Below are 12,360 nucleotides of genomic sequence, written 5' to 3' on the forward strand. Positions count from 1 at the left end.
ATCCCTCCCCATCCCTCCCCATCCCTCCCCATCTCTCCCCGCATCTCCCCCAGGCGCACCTCTCCCTCCTCCGCGTGAGCGGCGAGGTCGAGTGGGCGGAGGTGCAATGGGCGACCATCCACACACTGCAGGCCCTGCAGTTTGTGCCGCTAGACCTGGGCGGCGGCGGCGGCGGCGGCGGCGGCGGCGGCGGCGGCGGCGGCGGCGGCGGCGGCGGCGGCGGCGGCGGCGGCGGCGGTTGCTGTGGCAGCGGTGGCAGCGGTGAGGGCGGCGGCGGCGGCGAAGGCGGCGGTAGAGACGACGGCGACCTTGTGGTGTGCGCCTGCTACGGCGCGAAGGTGGCGGCGCTGCGCCTGTCCGACGGCGTGTCACCCGTAGAAGAGGAGGCCGCATTCTCCCCATATCTCCCCATATCTCCCCATATCTCGTGCCTAGAAGAGGAGGCCGCATTCTCCCCATATCTCCCCATATCTCCCCATATCTCGTGCCTAGAAGAGGAGGTCGCATTCTCCCCATATCTCCCCATATCTCCCCATATCTCCCCATATCTCCCCATATCTCCCCATGTCTCCCCATATCTCCCCATATCTCCCCATATCTCGTGCCTAGAAAGAGGAGGTCGCATTATCCCCATATCTCCCCATATCTCCCCATATCTCCCCATATCTCCCCACATCTCCCCATATCTCGTGCCTAGAAAGAGGAGGCCGCATTCTCCCCATATCTCCCCATATCTCCCCATATCTCTTCATATCTCCCCACATCTCGAGCCTAGAAGAGGAGGTCGCATTCATGTACTCCAGCCAGCGCCCGAGAGGACACGCACTCCGCTGCAGTCGGCCGTACTCCAGTCGCAGTGCTGCAGTCGGCCGTACTCAGCCTCTGTCCTCGTAGCCCGTGTACCCACGCGGCGCTCTTAACACACCTCACCGTACCGCCTTCCCGCCCCGAGGTTGGCGTACTCAGCACGTAGGCTGCCCATATCTCCCCATATCTCCCCATATCTCCCGCCCCGAGGTTGGCGTATTCGGCACGTAGGCGCGCGCAGCTGCTACCGCACCGCCCACGGGGCTGAACCCACACCCAATCCGACCCTAGATCATCCATTTGAGGTGTGGGCCACTCTAGGCCGCCGACACTGGCTCGGCACGATCGCGGGCCCAGCCTTTGCCTCGCCCCTCGCCGACATGCGCCGTCGGCGGCTCTACGTGGCCGGCCCTAGAAGCAGAATACGTCTTCTTGTGTCCCAACTAGCGCCCGAGAGGGCCACATATTCCGCTGTCCTCCTCTCCGTTGCATTCACGCGGTGCTCTGAAGACGCTGCACAAGACCGTCTTCCCGCCCCGAGGCTGGCGTACTCAGCAAGTAGGTGGCCGACCTCACCGGCGCGCTGCACTCCTTCGGCTTTGAAGACGCGCAGCGAGGCGACGGCGACGGCGGCGGCGGCGGCGGCGGCGGCGTCGGCGGCGGCGGCGGCGGCGCGGCCTACGGCGGTTTTGCGTCTGCGTGGGTCTTTCACACCTCGGCGCGGCGCGGAGGCGAGCCCGGGAGCGAGCCGATCTTCTCGTCGCCGACGCTCGACGCGTCGTCTGGCGCCGTCTACTAGAAGCGCAAGACGTGTTCATGTCTCTCCCAACCAGCGCTCGGGAGGACACGGACTCAACTGTAGTCGGGGATACTCCGCTGCATTCATTCACTGTATTCGGGCCGCTCGTCTTCACGCGGTGCTCTGAGTACGCTGCAGAACACCCGTCCTCCCGCCCTCGTGCCGGCGTACTCACACCGCAGGCACCGTCTACTTTGGGTGTGTGGACGGGCTGCTGTACGCCGTTGCGCCCGAGGGGGCGCCGCTCTGGACGTTTGATGCGGCAGGGCCCATCTTTTCTGCGCCGTGCGCCTTCACCGCGTCGCTGGGCGCGGGGCTGGAGCGGCGGCTGCTCGTCACTTCGCAGAGCGGGCGTTTGCTCTGCGTCGAGGCGGTTCACGGCGCGCTGCGATGGGAGCAGCCGGCTGAGGTGTGCACGGGAAGCAGGATACGTGTTTCTTGTGTCCCAACCAGCACTCGAGAGACACGCATCCGGGTGTCGTCCGCTGTGTTCAGCTGTATGCACTGTCTTCCTACCCGTTGTCCTCACGCGGTGCTCTGAGTACGCTGCACAGCACCGTACTCCCGCCCTCATGTCGGCGAATTCACCGGGTAGGTGCACGGCCACTCGGCGCCCGCCGTCGACCGAGCGAGCGCGCAGCACGGCGTCGTCGCCGCTGATGACGTGGCGGCGCGCGTCGCGGTCGTCGGTGGCGTCGACGGCCGCCTCCACGCCTTCGATTGCGCGTCGGGTGCGCCCCTCGGCACCACGCAGCTGCCGGGCGCCGTCTTCTCCTCCGCCGCCCTCTGCACCGGCCGCGTCGTGGTCGGCTGCCGAGACGACTTCCTCTATTGCCTCGCGCTGCGCGCGCAGCCGGCGGCGCAGCCGGCGGCGGCGGCGGCGGATCGGCCGACGATGGTGCGTCGTCGTCCCGACGGCGGCGGAAGCGGCGGCGGCGGCGGCGGCGGCGGCGAGGGCTCTCCGACATCGTCGGAGTCGGCGGCGGTCGACGAGCGGCGCGTGGCGCGGCGCATCATGGCGATGCGTGGCGCGGACCACCGGTAAGACGATCGGATGACGTGGATGTAAGGTAAGGTGAGGTAAGAGGTAAACGTCTCCACACACACAAAGTGGTGGGGCAAGGGGGGGCGACCCTCGCATCTCCACGCCCGGGACACGGGCAGGAGCCCCACGGGCACGGCATATCAGTTCACAGAGTTCACAGACCTCGGTATTGTCTATGTAAAGGCTCTATAAAGCCGTATTGACAAGAACTCCGCTTGGCGCTGCGCGCTGGTCTATGAGAGTTGAGGTGCGGGAGCCCTGGAGTCGTGCGTGTGGAGAGGCCCTTGCCCCTGTGGGGCGTGGGTGCCGGGATGTGTCCATGCACATGTTGTGCATGTGCAGGTCACCTCGGGGCGGGGGGGAACTAACGTCTAACCACATCAAACTGGGCCTGTCTCTCTAGTGTCCTAGCTTGTGTGGGGGAGAGCTCTCGTCCTCCTCGAGGCGGCGCCCTGTCCGACGACGCGCCGGCGCCGCCTCAATACCTGCCGCCACCGCAGGTGCCGCCACCGCCGCGACGAAGATGTCGCCTGTTTAGCGACCGGGGTGGTGAGCGGCGACCAGGGTGATGAGCGGCGAAGGGGGACGAGGGGCACGGGAGTGGTGGGTGGGCGGGCGGAAGAATCCGGAAGAATCCACCTCCAGGGAGAGGGCGAGTGGGAAAGGTCTACGGTGGTCTCAGAGCACCGGTCAATGGACAGCACGAGTGTCCGCAGTACAGCTGCTGGTTGGCTCCGAGGCCGCTGATGACCCAAAGGTCATCGGGCGGCTGCGGCGGGCAAGTGGTGTTTACGACGGCCGTCGTGTTGAGCCGCTCGGCCCACTCGCCCGTTGTCTCGAGCGGGTACCTATCGCGCAGAGGCGGTGCGGTGCGCGGAGGTCAAGAGCCGAGGCCGGGCCGCTCCGGCCGAGACGCACGCAGTGCGGTTGAAGTTGGAAGACGCGAACATGGCATTCATGAACTCGACGTTGGAGACGTTCCAGGATGTCCTGGTTGAAGGGCGAGGCGAAGAACATCGAGGTCATGTCCCTGACCCTGACGTTGTGTACGTCCCACGTGCTGATGTCCTGGTTGAAGGCGAAGGCGCCCGAGAACATGGCGGACGTGGTGCGCACGTTGGACATGTCCCACGTGCTGATGTCCTGGTTGAAGTCCGTCGCACCTGCGCTCGCGGGCTCGGGATTGGGTCAAGGGGTGCGCCGAAGGGGTAATGTCGCCGTTGAAGCTCTCGGCGCCGTAAAACATGGACTCAAACGTTGTGGCGGCAGAGACGTCCCACGTGGAGATGTCGCCGTTGAAGGCCACCGCCTGTGCAAATATCTGCTTGAAGGTCTCGACGCTCGACGTGTCCCACCTGTGGTTTGGAAGAGGGGTGTGGATCGGGAGATACGGGCAGCCGTGGGGGGGAGGCGGTCCGTGCAGCGGGTCGGGTGAAGAGAGAGAAGAGGCGGAGGACGACAGCTCACGGCAAATCTTGATTGAAGGACACAGCGTCGTAAAACATGGACTCCATGTCGGTGACGGCGCCGGTGTCCCAGGTTGAGATGTCCTCGTTGAAGTACGAGATGTTGTGGAATAGACCCATCATGTCAGTGACTGCGCTCACGTCCCAGTCTCCGATCGGCGTGGCGCACGGGCCGGTTGCGGAGGGTGGGCCGGTGGTCGGCCCGCTTGTCGGGTAGCATTCGTCGACCGCATTCTTGAGCGCCGTATTCGACGTGAAGAAGGTGAGCGGCTGGTAGCCGCCAGGGTGCGACGCGAACGCCAGGGGTAGGCAGGCGAGCGCCAGCATGCTCTGTATGTGTGAGAACGACGGCGGGCGCCGCCCCCCCGGGGGGCCCGTTGGGGCCCCTCCAGGGGGCGACCCCTCCGGGGAGGCCGGCTTTCCCCGTGCCGGTTCTCCCCAACCAACCCCAGGAACAGCTTTCCCGCTCGTGAGGCGCCACAGATGCTTGTTCAAGAGTTCGTTGGAAACACCTGCGTGGGCGGCTTGGAACGCAGGGCCTGGAACGACTTTCTTGGCGCGTGCCAGATCCCGCTGCGACAGCGGTTCGGGGTCGGGCAGTAGCAAATTTGTCTCCTTCTCTTCCGTCCCGCTTGTCTTGATGGCGTAGGGGGTCTCTAGCCGCCTTCCTTGAGCCTGGACGAGGGCCACCGCGCCTGTGATCGAACGGGGTGGAAGCAGGTGAACGTTACTGCGATGTGACACGCCAAAGACAACAAGGGGGGGGGGGGGGGGCAGCCGCTGGTGGGTGGTTTCACCAATGACAGCAAGTGAGAGCAGCACCCACTTGATGACGCTGCGGCCAGAGGCGCCGACGTTTGTCTGTATCATCAACCTGGTAGAGCCAACGGCCTACCTATCGTGAGCAGAAGCTGGCCGCCGTGCACCGAAACGGCGTTCTTGGACGCTGCGCCGACGGCAGTTCGGGGCGCCCGAAGTGGCAGGGCTAAAAACCTCGAAATCTGCACCTTGGATGGCTGCGCTCCCTGTTTCGCAGCCATCCGTGCTAAGGATGGCTGGCACGCCTAGATCTCAGCCATGCACTCCTGATATTGGCGCTGCTGTGAATTCACTTGGACCACCAAGAGCTGGCATACATACAGCTGGCTGGGTGGGGCTGCAGAAGCAGCGCATCTCAGTCGTTCTTCACACGGCCATCGCAGAGCAGGTTGTGAATGAGCTTGCCAGCGGCGAGGGCGGTCGAGTGCACGGAGCTAAGTGCCTCGCCGTCCTCGCGGGAGTCGCTTAGGCGGCTCCACTGGTGTAGCTGTGTTAGTGCCAGCGCGCGCCATGTCCCGTGCCCAGTGTTGTGCGATGAGTTAGGTGGTCTCGGGGGACGAAGGGGTCACACCCGACGACCTCGGGAACTAGCCGGGGCAGTCGGAGAAGGGGCAACTCCGTGCACTGACGGTCGGCCGTCAGAAAACACGCCTGCGTGGATCGCGTCACACCAATCCTCGCTACCCAACGCGGCCAAAGGATATCCACCGTACTCCACCTCGCCGGCTGGCCTGGGCGTGCAACTTGAGTCGGCCTCAGTGGCGCGATTTCTGCCACGAAAGACGCCTCGCCGGCGCTGCATCGGCACCCGAAAGGCCGAACCTCGAGAGGGGGGCTACCAGCACCGAAAAATTGCCCATTTTTTGACATCATGGAGGACAACAAGCGCCGGGTCGGTCTCGACCCGAGCGTGGGGTACGTCACGCCGGTGGGCTCCGCACCCGGCGAGGGCCTCGTGCTGCGCAACAGCCTCTCGCCGCACGAGCTCGTTGCCAAGCCGATCGACGGCGAATACGCCAACGCGTACCAGCTCTTTACGCGCGGCGGCCTCCTCTTGCGGCCGATGGAGCCGTGCTTTGGCAGCCGGGTGCGCGAAGACGGGCGCGTCGGGAGCTACGAGTGGCAGACGTACACGCAGGTGAGCGCGCGCGTCGACTCAGTCGCGGCGGCGCTGTGGCACTTGAGCTTGGTGCCTCGCGCCGGAGACGGGAAGCGCTTCCTCGGCTTCTTCCTCAAGAACTGCCGCGACTGGATGGTGTGCGCGCTCGCGGCGTACAAGACCAACGTGGTCGTCGTGCCGATGTACGACACGCTGGGACCCGAGACGGTGGGCTACATCCAGCGCCAGACGACGATGCCGACAGTGCTGTGCACCGCTACGGAGCTCAAGGCGCCGCAGCCTCTGTTCGAACCCGCACTCCCGCTGGTATGGCGAGATGAGCATGGACACGACTCGCGAGGAACACGGGACGGACTGCTGCTTGGCATCCCCTCCTCATCCCAAGCCTTCCCCTCTCTCCAAGGTTCTGCTCTCGGACGGCGCAACCGCCTTCGCCACCGTCCTCATCTCTGGTATGATTTTTAGAAGCTCTCTCTCCTTATCTCTGGCAGATCCGCCCCGCCGAGCTCACACGAGATCGCACACGAGAGTAGGCGAGATCACGCGAGATCACGCGAGAGTAGGCAGTCTGCCCGCCGAGCTCCGCCGCGCCGCGACGGCAAAGGGCCTGTCGGTCCTCACGCTCGGCGAGCTGGAAAGCGTGGGGCGCTCGCACCTCAGCCTGCTCGGAGCCCTAGAAGCGGAAGATCTCCCCACATCTCCCCCGTATCTCCCCATATCTCGGAGCCCCAGACGCGGAAGACGTGGTCTTGTCTCTCCCAACCAGCGCTCGGTAGGACACGGACTCCGCCGCATTCCGCCGTATCCACCGTCTACTAGAAGCGGAAGACGTGGTCTTGTCTCTCTCAACCAGCGCTCGGTAGGACACGGACTCGGCCGTATTCCGCTGCAGTCCGCTGGTACTCACCGTACTCCGGCCGCTCGTATTCACGCGCTGCTCTGACTACGCCGCACAAGGCTCTCCTCCCGCGCCCTCATGCCGGCGGCTCCACGACGCAGGCTCGGAACGCTGGCGGAGCCGTCGCCAGCAGACCTCGCCTACCTCTGCTACACCTCTGGCACGACGGGCGACCCAAAGGGCGCCACGCTCACAGCACAGCCCCCGGCCCAGATCACATCGCACACGGGCAGTCGAGAGAACGGGCAGGCAGGCAGAGAGCGACTAGTCAGACAGGCAGACAGAGAGCGACTAGTCAGACAGGCAGGCAGAGAGCGACTAGTCAGGCAGGCAGGCAGAGAGCGACTAGTCAGACAGGCAGACAGAGAGCGACTAGTCAGACAGGCAGGCAGAGAGCGACTAGTCAGACAGGCAGGCAGAGAGCGACTAGTCAGACAGGCAGGCAGAGAGCGACTAGTCAGACAGGCAGACAGAGAGCGACTAGTCAGACAGGCAGGCAGAGAGCGACTAGTCAGACAGGCAGGCAGAGAGCGACTAGTCAGACAGGCAGACAGAGAGCGACTAGTCAGACAGGCAGGCAGAGAGCGACTAGTCAGACAGGCAGGCAGAGAGCGACTAGTCAGACAGGCAGGCAGAGAGCGACTAGTCAGTCAGGCAGGCAGAGAGCGACTAGTCAGACAGGCAGGCAGAGAGCGACTAGTCAGACAGGCAGGCAGAGAGCGACTAGTCAGACAGGCAGGCAGAGAGCGACTAGTCAGACAGGCAGACAGAGAGCGACTAGTCAGACAGGCAGCGCCGAGTCCCACGGCACGGCCCACGGGTCAGGCGCCGTGCTGGCAGAGAGCGACTAGTCAGGCAGCGGACCCACAGGAGCAGCACACGGCTTAGCTCGTCCAGATCTCGACACATCGCGTCTAAACCCTAGACCTAACTCGAGAGCACACCTAGCCGCGAACGCCGCCCGGCGCCTTCTTGCCGCCCCAAGACGCTGGGGTCACGGACTAGAGTCGAGCGCGTCGGAGAGGGCGGGCTCGACACCGAGTGCTTTGAACGTTGCGGCCAGGCGCCATGCTCACCCACGGCAACTTGCTCGCCGCCGTCGGCATGGCGTCGTACCCCTCGATCTCCGTCTTCAGCTACGACCCGGGCGGGCCTCAGGAGGCGCACACATCTCCCCAGATCTCCGCAGTATCTCCCCACATCTCGAACAGATCTCCCCCACATCTCCCCCCGTGAGGGGCACACATCTCCCCAGACCTCCGCAGTATCTCCCCCCGTGAGGTGCACATCTCGAACAGATCTCCCCCACATCTCCCCCCGCGAGGTGCACATCTCCTACCTCCCGCTCGCGCACATCTTCGAGACGGTCGTGATGAACTTCTGCCTCTTCCGCGGTACGCGGCAACATGCACATGCACATGCACATGCACATGCACATGCACATGCACATGCACATGCACATGGACATGGACATGGACATGGACATGGACATGGACATGGACATGGACATGGACATGGACATGGACATGGACATGGACATGGACATGGACATGCACATCACATGCACATGCACATGCACATGACATGTACATGTGCCACACTACTCAGCCGCGTGTGGAGCAGTATGGAGTGTCATCGACTCACAACGCTCACTCGCTCCAGAAGCGGACGGCTTCACACCGACGCCGCCGCTCCGCCGTGAAAGCACATCCCCGCCCTCTCGGCCGCCCCTCCCTCGACGGCTAATCCTCACGCCCAGGCGCCGCCGTGGAAGAAAAGAATTCGGCGGCGGACGAACGCGGCGGTCGTCACGCTAGGCGCGGCCGTCGGCTTCTACCAGGGAGACACCCTCAAGATCGTCGACGACCTGCAAGCCCTGCGGCCGACGATCTTTGTCTCCGTCCCGCGGCTGTACAACCGCATCCACGACAAGATCGTCGGCGGCGCGAGGGCAAAGGGACCTAGAAGCGGAAGACGCGATTCCTGTCCGCCAACCAGCGCTCGGTAGGACACGCGTTCAACTGTACTCCGCCGCACCCCGCTGTATTCACTGTACTCGTACCCCCTCGGCTTCACTTGCGGTGCTCTGAAGACGCTGCACAAGACCGTCCTCCCGCCCCGATGTCGGCGTACTCAGCACTGCAGGCCAAGGGCGGGCTGTTCACAGCTGGAGGTGTGAAGAGACGCTGCTCACAGCGAGTTGTAGGCCAAGGGCGGGCTTGCCGGCAAGCTTTTCTTCAAGGCGCTCGACGCGAAGCTGCAGCGGCTGCATGCGACCGGCTCGGGCGAGCACCGCCTCTACGACGCGCTCATCTTCTCAAAGGTTCTCCCCGTTTCTCCCCGTTTCTCCCCGCATCTGCCCGCGTATCTGCCCGTATCTGCCCGCGTATCGGCCCGTATCTCCCCGTATCTCCCCGTATCTCCCCGTATCTCCCCGTATCTCCCCCTATCTCCCCGTATCTCCCCGTATCTCCCCGCCTTCTCAAAGGTTCGGAGGCAGCTCGGGCTTGACCGATGCGCAAAGATGCTCTGCGGCTCCGCGCCGATCGCCGCCGACGTCAAGGATTTTCTCCGCGTCGCGATCGGCGCGCCGCTCATCGAGGGGTACGGGCTGTGAGCGGCGTCTCTTCACACCTGCAGCTGTGGACAGGCGCGCCGCTCATCGAGGGGTACGGGCTGTGAGCGGCGTCTCTTCACACCTGCAGCTGTGAACAGGCGCGCAGTTCATCGAGGGGTACGGGCTGTGAGCGGCGTCTCTTCACACCTGCAGCTGTGGACAGGCGCGCAGTTCATCGAGGGGTACGGGCTGTGAGCGGCGTCTCTTCACACCTGCAGCTGTGAACAGGCGCGCAGTTCATCGAGGGGTACGGGCTGTGAGCGGCGTCTCTTCACACCTGCAGCTGTGAACAGGCGCGCAGTTCATCGAGGGGTACGGGCTGTGAGCGGCGTCTCTTCACACCTGCAGCTGTGGACAGGCGCGCAGTTCATCGAGGGGTACGGGCTGTGAGCGGCGTCTCTTCACACCTGCAGCTGTGGACAGGCGCGCAGTTCATCGAGGGGTACGGGCTGTGAGCGGCGTCTCTTCACACCTGCAGCTGTGGACAGGCGCGCAGTTCATCGAGGGGTACGGGCTGTGAGCGGCGTCTCTTCACACCTGCAGCTGTGGACAGGCGCGCAGTTCATCGAGGGGTACGGGCTGTGAGCGGCGTCTCTTCACACCTGCAGCTGTGGACAGGCGCGCAGCTCATCGAGGGGTACGGGCTGTGAGCGGCGTCTCTTCACACCTGCAGCTGTGAACAGGCGCGCAGTTCATCGAGGGGTACGGGCTGTGAGCGGCGTCTCTTCACACCTGCAGCTGTGGACAGGCGCGCCGCTCATCGAGGGGTACGGGCTGTGAGCGGCGTCTCTTCACACCTGCAGCTGTGGACAGGCGCGCAGTTCATCGAGGGGTACGGGCTGTGAGCGGCGTCTCTTCACACCTGCAGCTGTGAACAGGCGCGCAGTTCATCGAGGGGTACGGGCTGTGAGCGGCGTCTCTTCACACCTGCAGCTGTGAACAGGCGCGCAGTTCATCGAGGGGTACGGGCTGTGAGCGGCGTCTCTTCACACCTGCAGCTGTGGACAGGCGCGCAGTTCATCGAGGGGTACGGGCTGTGAGCGGCGTCTCTTCACACCTGCAGCTGTGGACAGGCGCGCAGTTCATCGAGGGGTACGGGCTGTGAGCGGCGTCTCTTCACACCTGCAGCTGTGAACAGGCGCGCAGTTCATCGAGGGGTACGGGCTGTGAGCGGCGTCTCTTCACACCTGCAGCTGTGGACAGGCGCGCAGTTCATCGAGGGGTACGGGCTGTGAGCGGCGTCTCTTCACACCTGCAGCTGTGGACAGGCGCGCAGTTCATCGAGGGGTACGGGCTGTGAGCGGCGTCTCTTCACACCTGCAGCTGTGGACAGGCGCGCAGTTCATCGAGGGGTACGGGCTGTGAGCGGCGTCTCTCCACACCTGCAGCTGTGGACAGGCGCGCAGTTCATCGAGGGGTACGGGCTGTGAGCGGCGTCTCTTCACACCTGCAGCTGTGGACAGGCGCGCAGTTCATCGAGGGGTACGGGCTGTGAGCGGCGTCTCTTCACACCTGCAGCTGTGAACAGGCGCGCAGTTCATCGAGGGGTACGGGCTGTGAGCGGCGTCTCTTCACACCTGCAGCTGTGAACAGGCGCGCAGTTCATCGAGGGGTACGGGCTGTGAGCGGCGTCTCTTCACACCTGCAGCTGTGAACAGGCGCGCAGTTCATCGAGGGGTACGGGCTGTGAGCGGCGTCTCTTCACACCTGCAGCTGTGGACAGGCGCGCAGTTCATCGAGGGGTACGGGCTGTGAGCGGCGTCTCTTCACACCTGCAGCTGTGGACAGGCGCGCAGTTCATCGAGGGGTACGGGCTGTGAGCGGCGTCTCTTCACACCTGCAGCTGTGAACAGGCGCGCAGTTCATCGAGGGGTACGGGCTGTGAGCGGCGTCTCTTCACACCTGCAGCTGTGGACAGGCGCGCAGTTCATCGAGGGGTACGGGCTGTGAGCGGCGTCTCTCCACACCTGCAGCTGTGGACAGGCGCGCAGTTCATCGAGGGGTACGGGCTGTGAGCGGCGTCTCTTCACACCTGCAGCTGTGGACAGGCGCGCAGTTCATCGAGGGGTACGGGCTGTGAGCGGCGTCTCTTCACACCTGCAGCTGTGGACAGGCGCGCAGTTCATCGAGGGGTACGGGCTGTGAGCGGCGTCTCTTCACACCTGCAGCTGTGGACAGGCGCGCAGTTCATCGAGGGGTACGGGCTGTGAGCGGCGTCTCTTCACACCTGCAGCTGTGGACAGGCGCGCAGTTCATCGAGGGGTACGGGCTGTGAGCGGCGTCTCTCCACACCTGCAGCTGTGGACAGGCGCGCAGTTCATCGAGGGGTACGGGCTGTGAGCGGCGTCTCTTCACACCTGCAGCTGTGGACAGGCGCGCAGTTCATCGAGGGGTACGGGCTGTGAGCGGCGTCTCTTCACACCTGCAGCTGTGGACAGGCGCGCAGTTCATCGAGGGGTACGGGCTGTGAGCGGCGTCTCTTCACACCTGCAGCTGTGGACAGGCGCGCAGTTCATCGAGGGGTACGGGCTGTGAGCGGCGTCTCTTCACACCTGCAGCTGTGGACAGGCGCGCAGTTCATCGAGGGCTACGGGCTTACCGAGACCTCTGCGGCGGCGACGATCTGCCACCCAGGATTCCGACTCTTTGCGGGGTAGGGGTAGGGTCGCACCGCGGGGTTAAGGGGTAGGGGGGGAGGGGGGGGGGGGGTCCCGGTAGTACCCTTTCCTTACCCCGCCAAGAGGCGGAAACCTGGGTGGCAGATAGTTGCCGCCGCAGGGGTCTCGGTA

The 12,360-nt window shown here is 64.5% G+C and overlaps 3 protein-coding genes across 3 annotated transcripts in view; 2 read left to right on the forward strand and 1 right to left on the reverse strand.

Annotated features, from left to right (window-relative positions):
* The window catches only part of EMIHUDRAFT_448643 (hypothetical protein), a gene marked incomplete at both ends in the record, with an annotated part of 8,309 nt that extends 5,658 nt beyond the window's left edge, over positions 1-2,651 (forward strand). Inside the window, 3 exons of the mRNA XM_005757776.1 lie at positions 1,789-2,015; positions 2,202-2,411; positions 2,583-2,651. Of these exons, the coding sequence (XP_005757833.1) occupies positions 1,789-2,015; positions 2,202-2,411; positions 2,583-2,651 (506 nt within the window). The remainder of the gene's footprint in view (positions 1-1,788; positions 2,016-2,201; positions 2,412-2,582) is intronic.
* A 667-nt stretch (positions 2,652-3,318) lies between these two features.
* Positions 3,319-4,444, reverse strand: EMIHUDRAFT_199115 (hypothetical protein; the record flags this gene model as incomplete). The annotated part of the gene is made up of 5 exons (XM_005757777.1): positions 3,319-3,499; positions 3,570-3,641; positions 3,709-3,794; positions 3,925-4,006; positions 4,119-4,444. 5 exons carry the CDS (start codon positions 4,442-4,444, stop codon positions 3,319-3,321), a joined length of 747 nt encoding a protein of 248 aa, XP_005757834.1.
* A 1,555-nt stretch (positions 4,445-5,999) lies between these two features.
* Positions 6,000-12,360, forward strand: part of EMIHUDRAFT_308982 (long-chain-fatty-acid-CoA ligase) — a gene marked incomplete at both ends in the record, with an annotated part of 8,846 nt that continues 2,485 nt past the window's right edge. The window contains 8 exons of the mRNA XM_005757778.1: positions 6,000-6,340; positions 7,056-7,186; positions 8,018-8,142; positions 8,279-8,348; positions 8,772-8,890; positions 9,161-9,277; positions 9,443-9,567; positions 12,140-12,235. Coding sequence (XP_005757835.1) covers positions 6,000-6,340; positions 7,056-7,186; positions 8,018-8,142; positions 8,279-8,348; positions 8,772-8,890; positions 9,161-9,277; positions 9,443-9,567; positions 12,140-12,235 — 1,124 coding nt within the window. The remainder of the gene's footprint in view (positions 6,341-7,055; positions 7,187-8,017; positions 8,143-8,278; positions 8,349-8,771; positions 8,891-9,160; positions 9,278-9,442; positions 9,568-12,139; positions 12,236-12,360) is intronic.

This window comes from Emiliania huxleyi (assembly GCF_000372725.1).
Source record: "Emiliania huxleyi CCMP1516 unplaced genomic scaffold EMIHUscaffold_9, whole genome shotgun sequence".
NCBI classification, from domain to species: domain Eukaryota; phylum Haptophyta; order Isochrysidales; family Noelaerhabdaceae; genus Emiliania; species Emiliania huxleyi.